General features: G+C 57.0%; 1 protein-coding gene across 12 annotated transcripts in view; it reads left to right on the plus strand.

Moving 5' to 3' along the window:
• Positions 1 to 19091, plus strand: part of TSNARE1 (t-SNARE domain containing 1) — a 153817-nt gene that overhangs the window by 39684 nt on the left and 95042 nt on the right. For 10 of the 12 annotated variants that reach the window (XM_087864556.1, XM_087864557.1, XM_087864555.1 and 7 more), the window contains exons 3-6: positions 5396 to 5545; positions 6504 to 6998; positions 17755 to 17832; positions 18627 to 18696. In XM_087864556.1, coding sequence (XP_087720682.1) covers positions 5396 to 5545; positions 6504 to 6998; positions 17755 to 17832; positions 18627 to 18696 — 793 coding nt within the window. The remainder of the gene's footprint in view (positions 1 to 5395; positions 5546 to 6503; positions 6999 to 17754; positions 17833 to 18626; positions 18697 to 19091) is intronic. The other 2 variants (XM_087864558.1, XM_087864559.1) reach the window with 1 other exon arrangement.

The following is a 19091-nucleotide window of genomic DNA, read 5'->3' on the forward strand; positions in this document are numbered from 1 at the left end:
CTTCCTACAGACCCGCAGAGCCAGAGCTCTGCAATAAATGATTCTGTGTAGGTCCTCTTGGTCAGTTTGCTCTTCCTGTGCCAAATTCCCCCTTAATTTTCAGAGTTACGGTTTTTGATGTTTTTCACGACAAGCTGCTCTACTTGCTTTCCCTCAGAAGTGTCTTGGGTGTTTTTGGCCCTTTGTTCTCGAACATACATTTCATTTATTTATTTATTTATTTATTTATTTATTTATTTATTTGACAGAGACAGCCAGCGAGAGAGGGAACACAAGTAGGGGGAGTGGGAGAGGAAGAAGCAGGCTCATAGCGGAGGAGCCTGATGCGGGGCTGGATCCCAGAACGCTGGGATCATGCCCTGAGCCGAAGGCAGACGCTTAATGACTGCGCCACCCAGGTGCCCCTTGAACATACATTTTAGAATCCCCTTGTCAGGCTTGGCGTTTTGGCTGCAGCTGCCACACATCCAGTGCATTAATGTGGCGAGAACTGGCATCTTTACCGTTCGTGGGCTCCCAGTCCATGAGCATATGCGTCTTCCTATTTCTCGGATCTTCTTTCATGTTTTTCAGTAAAGTTGTGTAACTTTCATTACAAAGATCTTACATATCGTTCATTAAGTTTGTTTTAACAAAAAAAAAAACCATTTTCTGCATAGAAGAACTACCACTCTGAGTATTACGCGTGCCAAATCTTTGTGGCTGGTACACGTACACAACAATTGGTTTTTTAAAAGAAGCAGAGTCCAGAGATTTTAATTTTTAAATGCCTCATTTTAAAACTTTCTAAACATAGACAATTTCAAACATAGAGAAGTAAACATGATAACGTAACGTGCCCCAGTGCTGCCCACGCCAGCTCATCAGGAGTCTGCTGTGGCCGGCCCAGCCCCTGGTGACCTTGGGCTGCCGTCGTGTCATTCCGCGGTGAGTCCCAGATGCAGCGTGAGTCCCAGACGCAGTGTGCCTCCCGCACTGACACGTCCCTGTGCCTCTGCAATGCAGGGACTCTGTTTGCGTGGACCAGAGTGCGCTAGAGTGCTGGTCAGATGCAGTGCGCCCTGGCATCTAGACCACTGGGCGGCTCCGCGGTGTGCAGCAGGGCCGTGGGAAGACCCATATGCGGCAGTTGACTGACAGGCCTTTCAGGTCTCTCTGAACCTTGAGCTTCTCCATCGTTTTGGTTTGTCTGTTTTTCTCTCCAAGTTTATTTCTTGAAGGAACCACGGTTTTCCTAGGGAGTGTAATTGATTTTTGCCCACTGACTTTATATCATGCCATTTTGCTAAACTCCTATTACTGTAATAATTTGTGGGATCTTAGGTTTTCTGTTTGGATTATATCATTTGTACATAGCGACATTTTTTTCCTTTTTTCTCCTGTCCGTCCATTCTTCTTTCCACCTTCCTGAGCTGGTCGGAGCCTCTCTGATGCTGAGTGACATGGTGCTTATATTCTGTGTGACTTTATGGAAGAATAGGACTACACGTTCCTTAAGTGTGCCTGGGATTTTGCTGTAAAAACGTCTGGGCCTCGTGCTTCCTTGGTGGAGTGCCTCTTGACTAGCAGTTCACTTCTCTGTCATACAGACCGTCCAGGCGCTCTATTTCTTCTTGGGTCAGTTTTGCTAATTTGTGTTTTCTGAGACCTACATCTGCTTCACTTAAATGTTCGAATTTATTGAAATGAAATGTGGACAGTAGCCACCGGTTGTCAATGGGGCATCGCTGTGGTGTGGCCGAGGGCCTGGCCGGGTTCTGCCCGCCCTGCTCTGCCCCTGCCCGACCATAGGCTGTCGCGAAAGCTGAGGGCTGCACGGGGCCTACCATTGTGGTGGCCTCTGTCTTACTAATGGTCACGGTATCAGCATCACATCTTCTTTTTTTATTTCTAATAGAGTTCATTTGTACTTTCCCTGTTTTCTTTCATAATCAGTATTGACTGAGGCTTGTCAATTTTTTAAGTCTCCCTAAAGAACTGACTTCTGACTTTCTTGATACTGTCTACTGTATTGACTTCCACTCATACTTTTATCATTTTCTTCCCTCTCTCTTTGAGTTGATGCTGTTTTACTTTTCTAACTCCTAAGTTGGATGCTTATGTCATTCGTATTCACTTTTTATTCTTTTGTAGTAAAAAGACTTGAGATCATAAGTGTCCAGATGGTCAGTGTTAGTCGAATATCAGACATTCAGAAGTGTGCAGTGTTTTTAAATTAAAGTTCAGTTGTGTTCAGTTCTTATTTCCATTATTATATCTTCTTTGACTCAGGAATTTTTTTGTTTTTTAAAATTTTTTTATTATTTCTTTTCCCCCAGGATTTATTTAGAATAAATTGTTCATTGTTTCCAAACGTATGTATTTTTTCCCTAGTTGTTTCTTAAAAATGATGTCTGCTTACTTGTGTTTTTGTCAGGAGAGGACCTACATTGTCCTGATTTGTTGACCGTCGTTGGGGCCTGGTGCTGCTGGTTCTTTACCCGCTCCTCTGCGGGGTGACGTGGGGAGGCTCCGGGGAGGGGCCAGCGCCCTGGGCAGGATGTTGGGGCCAGGCGGAGACCCCTGTCTGTGCAGGAGCCGCCGCGACCACCTGGGACCTGCTGTGCACCGAGCAGTGCAGGGTTCGTGGGATCCTGTGGGTAATTATGTGGGGCTCGGGGTGGTCTCTTCATGGTAGAACCATAGCAAAAACACAGCGAAAAGCCAACTGGCAGATTATTAACACATAAAGAACCCACATAAATCAAAGGAAAACCTGAAAATCTTCCTACAAGTGGGCCAGCCCTGTGAAGAGGTTGGAGACACGGTTGAGCCTCACCGCAGCCCAGAGAGACGGGCTTGAAGGTGGCAGTGCGCTGGCACTGCTGGGCCGCGGTGGAGCTGGCTCGCTCCAGAGGAGAGGGCGTGGCTGCTCCTGGACCCCGACGCCTTCCCGCTCCTGGCCTGGCTCTCCCTCTTCCTGAATCGCCAGGACGTCATCGGGTGTGGACGTCATCAGGGCGCGGGCATCGTCGGGGTGCGGGCGTCGTTGGGGTGTGGGCAGGGGTGCTGGCTGCAGTGTGGTTGTGCACAGAGAATGCGGAAGCGCCATCACCACCTCGCTGGGGGAGGCGGCTGTGATGTGGGCATTAGCTTGAGCTGTCAGAGGTCTCTGGGTGACCTCCCCACACGTCCTCATGTGGTGACAGGTGCGCTGAATGCAGTAAAGCAAAGCCATGTCCAGAGTCTTCTAATCGTGCAAGACCCCCACCTCTGTGGTCACAGCATTCACCTCTGGGTGCTGTGGTTGCAAACGATCTTTATCATTTCTTTATAATTGTCTGTGTTTGAACTTTTCCCCCAATTGTGTGTATTCTAATAATCAGAAACATTGCCTCAGGCCCCCCTCAAAGTTCAAGGGTCATGTGATTCTGGAGGGTGGACCAGACCGGCCCCTTCACAGGTGTCTGGACCATGCGGAGTCTCCAGGAGGAGGTGGGCAGGGACTGGACTTCTGTGACCAGGTGGAAATGTGGGCGGTGACGTGGGCCTTCAGCCGGGCCCCTCGCCTCATTCCTCACAGGAGGGACTCTGGGGGCTCCAAAGCCGATGGTGACCCCCGTCGCCAGGTACCTGGACAGCTGTGCCTCTTCCTTACACTGGCCTGAGCAAGTCGCTGGGCCTGGGGAACGTGTGCCTGCAGGAGAGCCTGGCGCAGCTGTCTGGAGAGAGGACCTGGCTCCCCACCCAGCCCTTCGGGAGGAGGGGAAGTGACAGGGCACCTGGAGGCTCGTGGTCAGACCCTCAGACCCACAGAGATGCCTGAATGTGGGGCCTCGGGCATGGCCTCTCTCTCACGTGCTGTGACTGTCCAGGGCCGTGTCTGCCTCCCCAGACGTCTGGCAGAGTTCTTGAGGTCTGAGTTGGGAGCGTGCTTTACTGTAGCTGTCTGTGGCATGGGAACCTCCATCCCCAACTAAGCCAGCCGGCCGCCCTGCCCTTCTCCATCCTTCCTGGAGGGTGGGGGCTCTGTGAGTGAGGGGGGGGTGGAGCCTCCCCCGAGGCTGGCTGGGAGCCCCGTGGGCTGCCCCTGTGCTTGGGTCCTTGCTTCCTGGAGGCGAGGATGGCCGAGATGACCTTTTGAGGCCTCTCCCACCCCGCTTGGGGCCCAAGGGGAATCGCTCGGGGCAGTCCTTCTGTCCCTGTCATGCTGGGCTGCAGTGTCCCCCCTCCACCCCCCCAGAGGGACGCGGAGTATGAGCTGAACAGATGTCCTTTGCTGTTCCTCCTCTGGGGAGATGCGAGTCCAGGGCCTTTTCCAAGAAGGAGCTGCCCTTCAGGAGCTGGGTGCTTGGGACTGTGTCCCCTGGGTTTCAGGGCAGCTGTGGGCGTGCTCAGACGGGTCAGCCATCATCTCCTAGAGCTTGCTCCTTGGAAACTGTCCTTCCAAAGAGCTCCAGAGAGAACGAGGTCACACAGATGGCCCAGGGCCATGGACGGAAAGGCCCATCTTTCCGAGATGGTAAGACGTTTTTATGAGGTGTATCTTAGGGTTGACAGATTCGGCGGAACGTGTCTAGGATGTGTTTTTGAGTAAATGAGAATGATCGAGGAGAAAATGAAGTGTTGTCTCCGGGCGTCCAGCCCCATGCGGGGCCTGTCCAGGGCGGGTATGGGGAGGAGGCCGCACAGGTGCCCGGCACCGGTCCTCCTCAGCCCTGCGACCGAGCGTCAGGAAGGGCGGGCTTTTACTTATTTTTCACTCCCAATATGGCACGGAACAACGTTTTTATAAACAGAATGATCCCATGCTCGGGTGTTGTGGTGGCTTCGAATTGTCATCGACATCCCTAAGTCCTTACTCTCCAGCTTTGTATGTCATTTGTCGCTGACGGGTAACACCTGTCGAAGGCCTGGCCTGGTCTGTGGGCCACACCTGAAGGCCCTGCTCTAGGAGATTTCATCCTTGTCTGGGGTCACCTTTTAGAATAATCGTGATTTAAAGAGGTCTTCAGGGGCGCCAGCGGTTAAGCGTCTGCCTTTGGCTCAGGGCGTGGTCCCGGGGTCCTGGGATCGAGCCCCACAGCAGGCTCCTCCGCTATGAGCCTGCTTCTTCCTCTCCCACTCCCCCTGCTTGTGTTCCTTCTCTCGCTGGCTGTCTCTATCTCTGTCAAATAAATAAAATCTTTAAAAAAAAATAAATAAAGAGGTCTTCAGCCAAAGTGGCTGTTGCTCAGGGTGTGGCAGTCTGGGAGGGCTTCTTGGAAGAGATGGGCCTGAATGGAGCTTCTTGGCATGGATGCTGGGAGGGCTCAGGGCACCTGCTCTCCCGTGTGGGGCCTAGCTCTGCCAGCAGCACCCTGAGCTGCTCTGTGGGCAGGCTGGGTGTAACTGTGATGTCCCTTGCTGTCTGTAGAGTGCGCTAAATGTTGGACCGAGTACGGAATCCGCCATTTCCCCTGCCCGTCGCCAGACAGCCGCCCGCAGGACCCCTGTGTGGGCAAGGACGGGGACGGTGATCTGGGGTCGGCGGGCACGTCCAGAGGCCTGAGGGCCAGGAAGCGAGGTATTTCCGCTAGGGTGCTGGGTCTGGGGGGGACCTGGGAAAGGCCACCCAGAGGTGCCGGGTGCCGAGGAGGGAGGGCCAGCAGGCGGGAGCTGGGCGTGGCAGCCGGGGGTGCCCAGGCAGCGCTGAGCTGGGGGCAAGCTGCAGCATGGACTGTGGGTGGTCTGGACCCTCACCCCCACTAGCCTCCCCTTCCCCACTGGCGGCAGGTGGCGCGGCAGGAGGGCTGTCGTGTGATGACCAGTGCTTGTCAGGGCCCTGTGGGCTCCAGGGAGGAGGCTCAGGCCTGTGGGACGAATTCACGCGGCCCCTTCACTCCAGAGCCTGGCTTCTCCTTGTAGGGTGAGCTGGTGAGGGAGCGTCGGGGTCCTTGGCATGTGCGTTAGTGAGGGGAGGGGATGTGGGCCTCTGTAGAGGGAGCCTTCCGGCTGATAGGGACCTGGGGGGAGACAGCGCTCCCCGGGGGGCTCACACATCCTTCTGCCCCCAGGGGCTCTCAGTGCTGGGGGCTCACTCTCTCCTTGCGTCTGGGAAACGCGTGGTCTCATGGGGGAGCTGCCTCTTCTGCCCTTACAGCTGGTCCCCCTGCGCTCGGTAGGCACAGCCTGGCTGCTGACAAAGCTCCCAGGTGGGCAGAGGCCCGGAGACTTGGCCCTGTGTGCCCGCCCGGCTCAGGGACCCCTGTGAGCTGAGGAGTGGGAGGCTGCGGGGCACAGAGGGGCAGGGGGGGTGCTACAGGTGGGCCGCCTGGCTGCCCTCCTGCTCCTGTCATCCACTTGCTGGGCTTGGACTTGGACGCAGGCCTCTGGACACCATGCGGGGAGGGGGGTGGTAGCTGGGAGCCCGCAGCAGTGTCCTGAAGCCGAAGCCAAAGAGGAGGCGCCCCGCTAGCCGGTGTCACAGCTGCCACCCCCCCTGGCCCAGGGCCTTAAACACCCACCTTTTGGTGCCTTTCCAGGGCCAGGGGTCGCCCCTGAAGCCAGTGGGACGCCGGAGCCCACCTCACCACCTACTGCCGGCCTGAGGAAGGACTCCGCTGGTGGGGCCCATGGCCGGCTGGCGGGGCCCAGTGCCACGCGGGCCAAGAAGAGGAAGCCCAACTTCTGTCCGCAGGAGACGGAGGTCCTGGTGTCCAAGGTCAGCAAGCACCACCAGCTGCTGTTTGGCACAGGGCTGCTGAAGGCCGAGCCAGCCCGCAGGTACCGCGTGTGGAGCCGCATCCTGCAGGCCGTGAACGCCCTGGGCTACTGCCGCCGTGACATCGTGGACCTCAAGCACAAGTGGCGGGACCTGCGTGCCCTTGTGCGGCGCAAGCTGGGTGATCTCCAGCGTGTGGCCCACGGCCCCAGTGGGCCCCAGGCCCTGGCCCTCACGCCCGTGGAGCAAGCGGTGGCCAAGACCTTCTCCTGCCAGGCCCTGTTGTCCGAGGACTTCGGCCCGGAGCCGCTCCGAGGTGAGTCCCTTGCCCCAGCTGGCTGGCGGGCAGGAAGCAGAGACCCACCTCGGGCTGCTCCTCGTCTTTCTGCCCCAGGGACCTCCTGCCACGCCCTCCTCCTCTTCCCCACCACCAGGGTCTTGGGGCCGTTCCTGCTCCTCCGTGCACGCGCTGTCCTGGCCACGCGGGGACAGAATTCTGAATATCCAGACGCTTCAGGTGGACTTGCCTCCCCTCTGCTTTGCCTCTGCCCTCGTGCCCTGCTGCGGAGCGGGGAGCTGGGCACGCCCGAGACGTGGCTCTCCTCTCAAGGACATCTGCTTCTGGCCTCTGGACCACGACCTACGGGAAGAAACGCGTTTTGCTTTGCGGTCCCACATACACACTCACACCTGAAATACAAGGTTTTCGAGACCATGGTTGCTCCGCGTTGTCCTCTACACCCTGACGTTTCTCTCTTTCACCCTCCCCCGCCATCCCTGCTTGTACCCTGTCTTCTAAATAAAGCGCTCCTGCTGGCTTTCTGGTTTTACTGTCTGGGCAGCAAAACTGTGGTCAGGAGCGCTGGGCTCTGCTGCTGGCCTAACATCCAGAACAGGCCTGAGTACGGGCTGGGCCTGCCCTGCGGCGTCAGGACGGGCAGGCGGACAGCTAGGGGGCAGGTCACCTGGCGTTCAAGCAGTCCTTCTGTGGGCCGGTTTCCAGGGGAGCGTTGCTCTGCGGGGTGTGACTTCTCATGTGGCACAGTGGGTCGGGGGTCGATGGTCAGCCCAGTGTCTGGGAGCTCAGCGGGGCGGGTCTCAGACAGGTGCCCATTGCGCGGACTTGCGCGGTCCCAGCGGTGGCACGCAGGGTGCAGAGCTGCACCGGGGCCACTGCAGCCCCCGCTGGGAGCTGGAGGAGGGTGCAGGCTGAGCCCAACACTGGCAGTTAGGGCCGGGAAGAAGGCGTGGGGTGGGGGTGTGGATCATTTGTGCCTGCTGCCTGTCATAGGTGTTTGCTGGAGGTAGGGTCTGAGGTCCATTTCTCAGTCATTACTAGTCTTTGACTTTGAAACAGGGGCAGAAAATACACTGTCAGAAACAAAGCAGAAGCAAGCACGTGTGTTTGCCTAGAGACCGGCACAGGCTGGGTCTCACGTCTGTGGTGCCAGCCGCACGCATGACTTGGTGACGTCGTCTCCCCAGTGATGGGCAGGGCAGCGGTCTGGGCACCGCTGCCCTGGTGACCTGTGCTAGCTGGGACCCCTGAGCAGTGGGATCCCTGAGGCTGAGGGCCTCCTGCTCTGTAAAGGGGGGTGTGTAAGCCCCTGTGGGTTGCCATGCTCAGTGGGTAACTGGCCGTGCCCTGCCCAGTGGGCCTAGCAAAGCTCTGCCTCCCTTCGTTGGCTCCCATGTTCTTCCCGGACAGACCCTTATGCACGCTCGCCTCCCTCCCGCAAGCCCAGAGTGCTGCCCTACACCCGGACCTCGAGGCCACCTCTTCCCGCACAGCTGTCTGCCTCCCTGGTCCTGCTGACGTTGGTCCTGCCCACAACCCTGCTCTGGCCCCAGCTCCAGCCCCCGCTCTGCCTCGCGGCGGTCCACTCATCCCCTTCATGGGGAGCTAGTGCGTCCGGGGAAGGATGCACCCTCACCAGCTGGGGACCTGGCCGCGCACATTCCTCGCGGTCCCGCCCTTTGGCTTTCCAGCGCTGGAACCTGGGGGCGCTTGTCTCCCTGGAGCGCATGGAGGCAGGAGTGTGGCACCCTCGCAGCACTGCTCCCTGCGGGCGCACATGGGCTCCCAGCTCCTGGCTTTCACGGTTTCATGATTGTTGTCCAGACGCTTCCTCTTCACGAGGCCCTGGAAGGTTAGCCTTTACAGAGTGACCTGCCGCAGCCTGGAGTTGTGGGGAGTGTTTGAGCACTCGTGGAAGGGTCCGCACTGCGGCCCAGGAGCGGGACGCCCTGCACCTGCCCGCACGTGGATCGGGTCGCACAGCCTTTCTTTGCCAGAGCACTTTGCAGGACTGTTGCTGTCCACAAGGAGAAACGGGAAATTCTGCCACAGGTCCCTGGATACTCTGGCGTTATCTATGCAGACATTACCAATCCATCGTGGCACGATTAGCCACATCATGGCCTGTAGCAGCCTTGGCCTTTTTAGGCTGCCACCCTGGGGAGGGGCGCCTTTGCGGGGCAGGCTCCTGGCTGTTCCTCCTCCCCCACTGCCCACAGTGGGGTCATCCCCCTGGCATGCGGCGCTGCTGTCACCGCCCCCCGCCCCTGGCAGCAGCGCTGGCGCACTGGAGTACTGGGTTTTGCCCAGGCCTGTCTGCTTTGCGGCTGAGAGGTCCCCTGACTTCCCTTGGTCATCCTGCGTCCAGGGCTCTGTGTTGCCACTTGGCCTCTTCCTGCCCAGTCCGAGTCAATACTCCGGTCCCTCAGCCAGCTGCCTGTTGTACCTGGGAGACGCCGTGGTGGGGCAGAGCCCGGCGGAGCCCACTGTCCACCTGGCCCACGTGGTAGGGCAGGTGGGGGCAATACTTGATTCCAAGGGGGTCTCTGTGCTCCTGCTGCCCCCCCCCCCACGTTACTGGTGGGGCTGCTGCGACAGCTGCCTCTGGGCCCCGGAGAAATGAAGGGCAGGTGGCTGGAGCAGATGCAGAGCTGGGCCCCATGGCGGACGGAGGGCATTGCCGAGTGTGCGCTGGAAGCCTCGGGTCCCCTTCCTGCAGCGGGCAGATAATGCCGCGCACCTGCACGGCAATGTTGGTGGAGCCAGTGACCTTGATTTGGTGGCTTGAGAGCATCCCGTTGTCTCTGCTCACGGTAGAAGCAGAGAACGAGGAGGACTACTCCCAGAGAAAAGCCCAATAAGTTCTGCCGATTTTACTTGTTGATTTTATTCCCCCTTGTGTGGGGCCTGGGACACGGCTTCATGGAGGTGAACTTAAGAGGGATACAGTGCGTCCATGTGTGGTTCGGCGAGGTGTGCCCAGGACACACCCCCAGCAGCTCCCCTGTGGTGGAGTTTAGCGAGGGGGCCCCCTCACCTTGTCCACCCCGGCGCAGGGCAGCTGTTAGCTTGCTTTGTGTCGCCGTGGGGTAGGCGTCTGTGGGCTCGCGGGCACGTGGCCTCCTGTGTCGGGTCCGGTGGCTTGTCCTTCCGTTGCTCGGGAGTGGGCATCTCATAGTTTGTGTCTCGTCCGCCCCGACGGACAGTTCCGTGATTGCCAGCTTTTGGCTGAGTGAAGGTACTGGGAACGTGTAACATCTTTGCATTGGCAGACATCGTCACTCTTCTGGGGGTTGGATAGATAATGTCACTTTCTCCCAAACCACCAAACTGGTTTCCAAAGTGCCTGTCCCGCTCGGTTCCCATAGCAGCGCGTGGGCTTGCGCACGCTCCGCGTTCCCATCACCACGTGCTCTTGCCCTGGGTTTGAGTTCAGCCATCCCGTGGCGGTGCGGGCACGGGCGTCACTCCAGTGTCAAACCCGCCTGTCCCTGGTGATGACGTCCGTGTGCTCGTGGCCGCGTGTAGATCTCCTCTGCTGTGGTCCGCATTCACACTGGGCTTGGGCTGGCCCGCGTGGCTCGCGCCCATCCTGGCTTCTGGGTTCTGGGGCTGTCGGATAGCTGTGTTGCAAACCTTCTGTCAGGCTCTGCACTGCCTTTTCTTTTCTTGATGGGGTCTTTTTGAAGCTTTTTAGGTTTTGATATTATCAGTGTTTTCAAGTCTTCATATCCCACCTAAAAAGTTCTAGCCTACTATAAAGTCCCAGAATTATTGTTTTTTAAAGTTTTTTTTTAAAGATTTTATTTATTCATTTAAGAGAGAGCACGTGCACATGCAAGCAGGGGGAATGGTAGGCAGATGGGGAGGCAGACACCCCGCTGAGCAGGGAGTCCGACGCAGGACTCGATCCCAGGACCCTGGGATCATGACCCAAGCCGAAGGCAGACGCTAACCGACTGAGCCCCCCAGGCGCCCCTGTTTTCTGAAGTTTTATTTAGCTTTTGAGTGTAAGTGATACATGGGGAGTTGCTTTCGAGTTTTGTTGATTTGGGGTTGAGTTCAGGGGCTATCTAGTTGTCCATCACTGTTGTTTGAAAAGACTGGGTCACCTGGACGCTTCTGTCCAAAGCCTCTGGGAGGTCGCCTTGTCCCTGGCGATCTGGGTCTCCGCTTCCGCAATACCAAGCCGCCTTGTCTATCCTAACTATAAAGTAAGTCTTGACGCGGGTTGGGAATTATTTTCTCCTCCTCTGTTTTCTGAGAGAATTTGTATAGAATTGGTATTATTCTTCCCTTGAATATTTGGCAGAATTCACCAAAGAAGCCTCTGAGCTGGTGTTTTCATTGTGGGAAGATTTGAAACTACAGTTCCTTCATTGTTACAGTGTCACGTGTTGTATAGTGTTATATTGTAGGTTATGCGTTACGTGTTACATGTTACATGTCAGCATGTTACATGTTACGTGTTACATGTTAGCATGTTACAGTGCCACCCAGGCTTCTGCTTCTTCTTATATGATCTTCGATCTTTTGTGTTTTCAGGGAACTTACCCATTTCATCAAAGTTGTGAAATTTGCTGCCATGCTAGTGTCTGCATATTCCCTTAGTATTGTTTGAATATCTGTAGGCAGTAAGCCTGCCTCCTTCATTTCCGACATTGCTAATTGTGTTTTCTCTATTTCGTACTTGACTCGTCTGACTGCAAGTCTATCAATTTTATCGATTGTTTCAAAGAACCAGATTTTGATTTCATTAATCTTCTCTATTTATCCAATGTCGAGTTAATTGATTTCTGCTCATCTTTATTATTCCCTTCCTTTTGCTCACTCTGGGGTTAATTTGCTTCTGTTAGATCATTGACTTGAGACCTTTCTTCTTCCCTAATGTCAGCGTTTATGGCTATAAATTTTCCTCTGTGCATTGCCTTACTTAAACAATTTTGTATATATTGTGTTTTCATTTCATTCAAAAATATTTTCTAATTTCCCTTGTAATTTTTTCTTTAACTAATGGTTGTCCAGAAGCATGTTGTTTAAATTTTGAAATAAGTCTTTCTGTTTCCAGATATCTTTCTGTCAGGAACTTCTAGTTTAAGTCTGTTGTGGTCATAGAATCTTTTCTGTAATTTCAGCTGTTATAAACACAACGGGACTTGCTGTATTCTCTGAAATACGGTGTATCCTGGTGTGTGTACCATGTGAGTTTGACAAGAGTGTGTATCCGGCTCTTGTTGGGGGGAGTGTCCTGTAAATGTCACGCAGGTCAAGTTGGTCGATGGTGTTGTTCCAGTCCTGCTATGCTCACTGATTTTCTGTCTGCCACTCCGTTTACTGCTGGGGGCGTGTTGGTGACTGTGAGTGTGGATTCGTCTGTTTCTCTTTTCAGTTCCATCAGTCTCTGCTTCGTGCGTTTTCAAGCTGTGGTATTAGCACGCTTAGGACTGTTTTGTCGTCTTCATCAGTGGACCCCTTTGTCACTGTAAAAGCGTTCCCTCTATCCCTGCTTACGTGCGTGGTTCTGAATTCACTCATGTAGCACAGCCGCTCAGCTTTCTTGTGATTTCTGTCTCACGCAGTGTATTTTCCAAACCTTTTACTTACAAGTTATGTCTGCTTTTCCATGTAAAGTGCTTTTCTTGTGCTCAGTGTATATGGAGTTTGCTTTTGACCCCATCTCACCATCTCTGCCTTGGCTGGGATGGTCACAGTGGTGCCGTCTGCGAGAGCGCCGGGGATGGCAGGTCCCGTCGTGCGCGCCCTGCAGCCGGGCAGCCGCGGGCAGCCGCGGACCGCACTCAGGCCCAGGTTTCGGCCGTTTGTCGTTAGCAGAAATGCCGATATGCTCAGGTTTAAGTCTCCCGTCTTGCTGTGTGCTGTCTGTATTTCCCTTTCTTCTCCTTTCTCTCTTCCTTCGTGTTTTTGGAGGAATTGAATGTTGTCTATTCTGTGTGGCCTCCCCCTCGGCTCCTCAGTGATACCGGCTTGTTCTGTGGTTTGGTGGCTGCTCTAGAGCGTCCAGTCCCCCTGAGCTGCGGGCAGCCTGCCTCGGGTCCGGCTCGGTCGCCGCGTCTGCCAGCCTCACCCGGCCGCCTCCGCTGCCCTTCGGATGGCGCGTCACCACTAGTGGCGTGTTGCTGCTTTTGCTTTAATAATCATCGTTCTCTGAGACAAATTTAAAACGCGACAAGGTGTCTTTTTTACTTGCCTTTCCGCCTGCCCTCTCACACTCTGGCTTCTCATGTGGATCCACGTTTCCTTTTATCGTTTCTTTTGACAGATTTCTTTTAATGCTTCCTGGGCTACACATCTGGCTGGGATGGAGTCTCTCAGCTTTTTTGTCTAACATAAATTTTTATTGTTCTTCTGTTTTGAAGTACATTTCTGCTGGGTATAAAATTCTGGTTCAAAGATTTTTTTCCCCCTCTTTTAGCACTTTGCAGCCGTCGCTGCGGCGTGTTTGGGCAAAGCGTCCCCCGTATTTCGTTCTGTGCTGGTGTGCGCGTCCTCCGGCCCCTTCAGGAGTGTCCTCTTCACCACCGGCTTCCCACAGTTTTGACTACTGTGCCTTGCGCTCTGAATTTTTAATATTTATTCTGCTTGGGACTTTATGAAATTCCCCTTGGAACTCTCAGTTTTTAATTGCATAAAATTTGGATTCTTTCGGCCCTTATCTCTTGAACTTCTCCTTGTTCGTTTGTTGCCTGTCTGTGGCTCCCGCTCTGTGGCTCTGCGGGTGCTGGACTGCTGGGTGTCACCCTGAGGTCCCCGTGGCTCAGCCACCGTGCTTTCCTCGAATCCACTCCCCTGTGCCCCGCAGCGTCACATCTGCTGCCGACCCCAAGCAGGGGACGCTCACTGCCGACGTCCTCCTTTGGGTCTTCGGAAGCACCTCTGGGGCTTTTCCGCATCTTCGGTCCCTCCTTGCTGGTTGCTGCGCCCCTTCTTGTCCTTCAGCACTGTTGCAGTGTTGATGAGTGCTTTTCTCTGCTACTTATGTCCTGTCGTCATTTCTGGGTCTGATTTCACGTTAGCTGATTTTTCGTACGGTTAGGGGTTGCGTGCTCCTGCTTCTTCCTATGTCCAGTGAGTTTTGATTGTGAATTTTGAGTCCTTTTGTACTGGGTTTGGTTGTTTTACTTGAGGAGGATTAGACTTTGTTCCAGGGGCAGTGGGTCGCTGTGATCTTTTAGGGCTTGTAAGAAACATCTTTCAGGGCACTTCTGAAATAGCTGCCACCCTGAGACTAACTCCGCCCTGCTTTGGAGGCGTGGCCTGTGCAGTCACTGCTGGATGCCGCTGTGCTCAGAGCGCCTCGCCTTCTGCCGTGTGCTCCTGTGTGACTCCCCCGACTCACACCGGCTGTGCTGGGTGAGGAGGTAGTCTAGAGCTCCCTGGTGACCCCTGTGCCCTGAGCCGAGGAGTGTCTTTCCCCGTGCAAGCACAGACATGGGCTCGGCTGGAGACCAGGGGACCGGGGCAGGCTCCTGGCGCCCCTTCTGCCTCTTTGTCTCCCCTCTGTCTCCTGCTCCCACGGCAACTGCTGCACCTGCCAGGCCCCGGGGTCCACCTCTGGACCCAGCGCCATGGGCCCATCCTCCCTGCTCCATGGTCTGGCCTTGCTTCTGGGAAATGGCCGGGGTGATGCTCTCCCAGGGCTGCACTGGAGCTTGCCCGGGATCTGAACATCGTTTCCCGTCTTTCATGCAGTTTTAGCTGTTTTCATGGGATGGTGACCCAGGGCCTTGTTCCCTTATGACAGAAGCTAAAGTACTATCAGGCACCCTGCCTGCATTGTGATTCCAAGAGAAGTTGGCTTATTTTTTTGGTCTTAAGTTCTGGATTCCGTTGGCCAGCACATACCTCTGAAATGAGAGTCGCCCCACATGGCCCACAACTGACCCGTTGCTGACCACAGTGACCTCTTCGTGTCTTCTCTCACCTGTTTCTCCTCTGTGTCTCCTGTGCCGGTGGCCGACCCCGTCTCACCCCAGTTGCGCCCACTGGACATCTGGGCCTAAGGGACATGATGTCCTCCCTCTCCCTCTGCTCCTGCGGGTTCAGCCTCCCACAGCCCTGCCACCTCTTCCCTGAGGCCCTGAGCTCATCCTCCCACCCTCGCCCTGCTTGGATCCCAGCCCTGCGTCATTCCTCCAGGCTGCGTGCAGAGGCCCTGCTAGTGTTGTGCGGTCACCGTCTCACTGCCCGACCTGTCTGACAGGCGGGCCGCCTGGGTGTGAAGTCTGGGCGCACAGTCCTGGTGAGCCCGTCCCCCCAGCGGCCCCAGCAGTGTGTGTGTGGACATGGGCATCTGTCAGGTTTCCGGCCCTTCCTCTGTGCTGCTGTGTCCGTGTGCTGGTAAAGAAGAGGTTAAGCCTCAGTCTCCTTCTGCAGTCACCAGGGCAGCCCCCAGCTGCGGCTCCGCCCCCTCGGGGGTGTCCCCTGGTCGGATGTCACACCCCATGGCATCCCAGCCAGGAAGAGGGGCAAGAGGCCATCCTGGGCCAGCAGCTTCCTTGTAAGAACAGGAGGGGAAAGGGCACTTGGATGCTCTAACTCCAGGGTGAGAATTGGGTCCCGCGGTCCCTCCTGGCTGCAGGGGAGTGTCCAAGCTGTGTGGCCAGGTACGAGGACCAAGGAGAGACTGGCTCCTAGGGAGACAGGCCTCAGCTGGCATCTGGCATTCCCGGGCATCGCCTCTGCTGAGGTAGAAGCCCCCACGGCCTCCGCCAGACCCCCGTGGAGGTGGAAGGCTGGGTGGACTTGCTGTCCTTGCTCCTGGGCTGGGACCTTTGCACCCCCCCAAGCCCTGTGGGTCTGCAGTAGTTCCCAAGGCAGCCGGCTGAAGCCCCCTCCCCTGCCCCGCCCTGCCCTGCCCTGGCTTCCACGCCTGTCTGCGGTGTGTTCTGTGGGCACCAAACCCCCGGGGCTGGTGGCCGTGGCGTCGTAGACGGCGGCACCTGCTGCTGTGGCCGGGCTGGTACGCCCACGGCCGCTGTGCTGGAGGCCTCCCAGGCTGCTCTCGGGCACCTGGCCCTCACCCCAGCCAGTAAGGGGTCTGCTGCCCTGAGGACCCTGCGCTGCCTGGCGGTTGGAGCAGGGCCTGGAGGGCTGCATCTGTGTCCCCCCGCTGAGACCATCAGCCGCCTGCCCCGCGGGGTGCAGCCCTCCACCTTTGTAAAGGCTGCCAGCCCAGCCCGCCTCTGCCCTTTCCTGGGCCACTTCCTCCACCTCTCTGAGCTCAGCTGCTTCATCCCCAGATCCAAGACAGAATGTCTCAAAGCCAGTAAGCCAGTGTCATCTGGAAAGATGCACACCCCATGGGGTCAGGAGTAGACAGGGCCCAGGTGGGGGCCCCAGGAGGGCTGGCCGAGGGGCAACCCCATGGATGGGCTACAAGAGATGTCCAGAGGAAGACAGCTTTGTGAAGGGAGGATGGGCGGACTCTGCCCCAGTGTAAATGGCTTCTGGAATCATCTACACACAGACTTCGAGACAAGGAAAGATTTTTAGAGTCATGCACTTCCTCCTTTCATTTCATACTGAGGCGAGGGGTCGGCAGCTGGCGTTGCCTGAGCCCCTGCCTATGTCCGTCCTGTAGAAAAATTCCCACCAGCCTCCCCGTTGCACAGGCGAGGACCACGAGGCTGCGCAGCCTGGAGTGGGGGCCCAGAGGCCATGGCTCCCCATTCCTGTCCAGGCCACTGCCCCCTCCACCTCCTGACCCTTGTCATCATGGACAAATCCCTGTCGATTGCCTGGAGACCTGCTCAGGTCTGACGCATCCAGGCTTTCCTGGGGGCTGGTGTGGGCAGTGTAGACATGCATGTGAGTCCTTCCTCTTTGTGGCTCCGTCACGTGAAGGGCCCTGTGTGTTGTGTTGGTGGCCAGTGGCACCCTTTTCGGGCTCTGAGAACGAAGCCACTGTGAGTGTCTTACACCATTTCTTGTGGGCCTGTTTGCGTTTCTCTGTGTGGATACCCAGGGGGCTGTGGCTGGGCCCGTGGCGGGTGGGCAGGGCCTCATCCTTTAAGGGAAGCAGATTTTGCTGTTGTGGCCACGGTGTGTGGCCTTCCCGTCCCCCCAGGACTTGGTGGTGTCCACACAACGTTTAGTAGAATTTTTTTTAATTGAGTTAAAGTTTACACAACATAAAAATCAGCATGTTATCCATCTTTGAAATGTACAATTTGATGGGTTTTAGTATCTCCAACGGTGTGTGTAGCCATCACCACGAATAATCCAGGACCTTCTATCACCCCCAAAGAAACCGCCCAGCCGTTAGCAGTCATGCCACACCTGGCCCAGCCCCTGGCCGCCGTGCATCTGCTTTCTGTCCCTGTGGAGCTGGACACTTCATGTCTGTGGAACCACATGGCACGAGGCCCATGCCCGCCTCCTTCGCCGGCATGTTTTAGAGGCTTAGCTGTGTTGTGTGTTGTTGTCGGGGCACGGACCCCACCTCAGCATCAGTTGCTGGGCGTTGGGTCGTCTGTCCTGTGAGTCGTAAGTCTGCAGTGACCACACGTGTGCAGGCGCTCACGTGGGCCTGGGTCCTTGCTTCTCTCGAGTGTGCCAGTGCGGAGGCTCAGGGGTGCTGGCGCCTTTCCAAGGGGCTGCCCCCTGCTTTCCTCCCTTTCCTGTGGCTTTGCGTGCCCTGGGGCGGGCTTGGCGTTCCGTCCCTGATGCTCTGGGTGACCCCAGGCAGGGAGAGTGCGACTGCCTAGAGCAGACAACTCCATGAGCACGTGTGCTTCCCTCTGCTTTCTTCCAGCCACCCAGGTGGACCCAGGTGATCTCCAGGAGCTGTTCCAGCAGACGTCGGCCAGTGTCTTCCGAATTAACTCCCACGGTGAGTCTGTGCCGGGCCTGGTCTCACCCCCACCTGACCTGGCCGTCTTGGGCCACTGAGCATGCCACAGGAGGTCGAGGTGACATGGGGTGGTGGGCGTGCCCGTGGCTGTCCCCTGACTCGGCCACCCTGCAGCCCAGGCCCTGTTGTCAGTCCCAGGAGAGCTCTGTGGTCTCAGGGCAGGGCAGAGGTGGCCCCTGTGTCCACTGCTCCCTGCAGTCTGGACAAGTCCGCCCCTGCCTGGGAAGGGGTGCCTCAGAGCCTCCCTCCAGCTGGCAGCACGGGCCGCCTCACAGGTCACCAGGGCTGGGGTCAGGAGTGAGAGTCCTCCCTCACGGGCTGGGGCCAGCCTCCTCCTTTGCTCCTGTAGACCGGTAGGGGGACGGGGGGTGGCTTGCTGTACCCTGTGGCTGAGGGTTGGTGTTTGTCCCTGAACTCTGAGCTCTGCCAGGTCAGCAGGAGAGTGTGGACCAGGAAAGGAGAAAAAGCCCTCTCTCCGGACCTAGGGTGAGGCCCTCAGGGGCAGCTCCCTGGAGCTGGGAGCCTGTGGGCCTGTGTCTGAAGGGCCGGGAAGAGGGTCCTGCCTGGGGGGCTCTGCTGGGGGTGTGACTGGCCGATGTGGGGCTGGGGCTGGGCTGTGGCAGTCACTCTGTGGTCTCCCTGGCCTCAGCCCCCATGTCCTTGGGCTCCTTGCCCTGCCTCTGCCGGGGGCGGGGCATGCGCCCTGGAGTCTGGGGATCACCCGGTCGGTGGGGGTCCTTCTGCTCCTGATGCCCGTCCCTTTCTCTTGGCAGTGACCTCCTTGGAGCAGAACCTCCGGTCCCTGGGCACGCCGAATGACACTCAGGAGCTGAGGGAGAGCCTGTGAGTGTATGATCGTGTGCGTGCCCATGGGTGTGCACACGTGTGCCCTGCACCCACTTGCATACCTGCCTGTCCACATACCAGCCCCACACACCCGAGGGCCAGCGAAGCTTGTGCTGGGAGCCTGAGGCTGAGCTCACACCCAGCGTCCCCCGCTGTGGGGCACACAGGGGTGCCTGCATCCACGCCACGTGGAAGCCCAGGTGTGCCTGCCACGCCTGCACAGACACACCCATGCACGCCAGCGTGTGCTCAGCTTGCGTGCTTTTTGGCCCAAATGTGTGTGTCACACACCGGAGCTCACTGATGGGGCCTGCACACTTGCGAGCACCCCTGTGGACGCACAGGCTAGGTTGGAGTGGGGCTTTGGGGTTTTGGTTCTGCCCCTGTGGGGG

Source organism: Ursus americanus, chromosome 9 (assembly GCF_024610735.1).
Source record: "Ursus americanus isolate L20-20 chromosome 9, mUrsAme1.1.p, whole genome shotgun sequence".
NCBI classification, from domain to species: Eukaryota; Metazoa; Chordata; class Mammalia; order Carnivora; family Ursidae; genus Ursus; species Ursus americanus.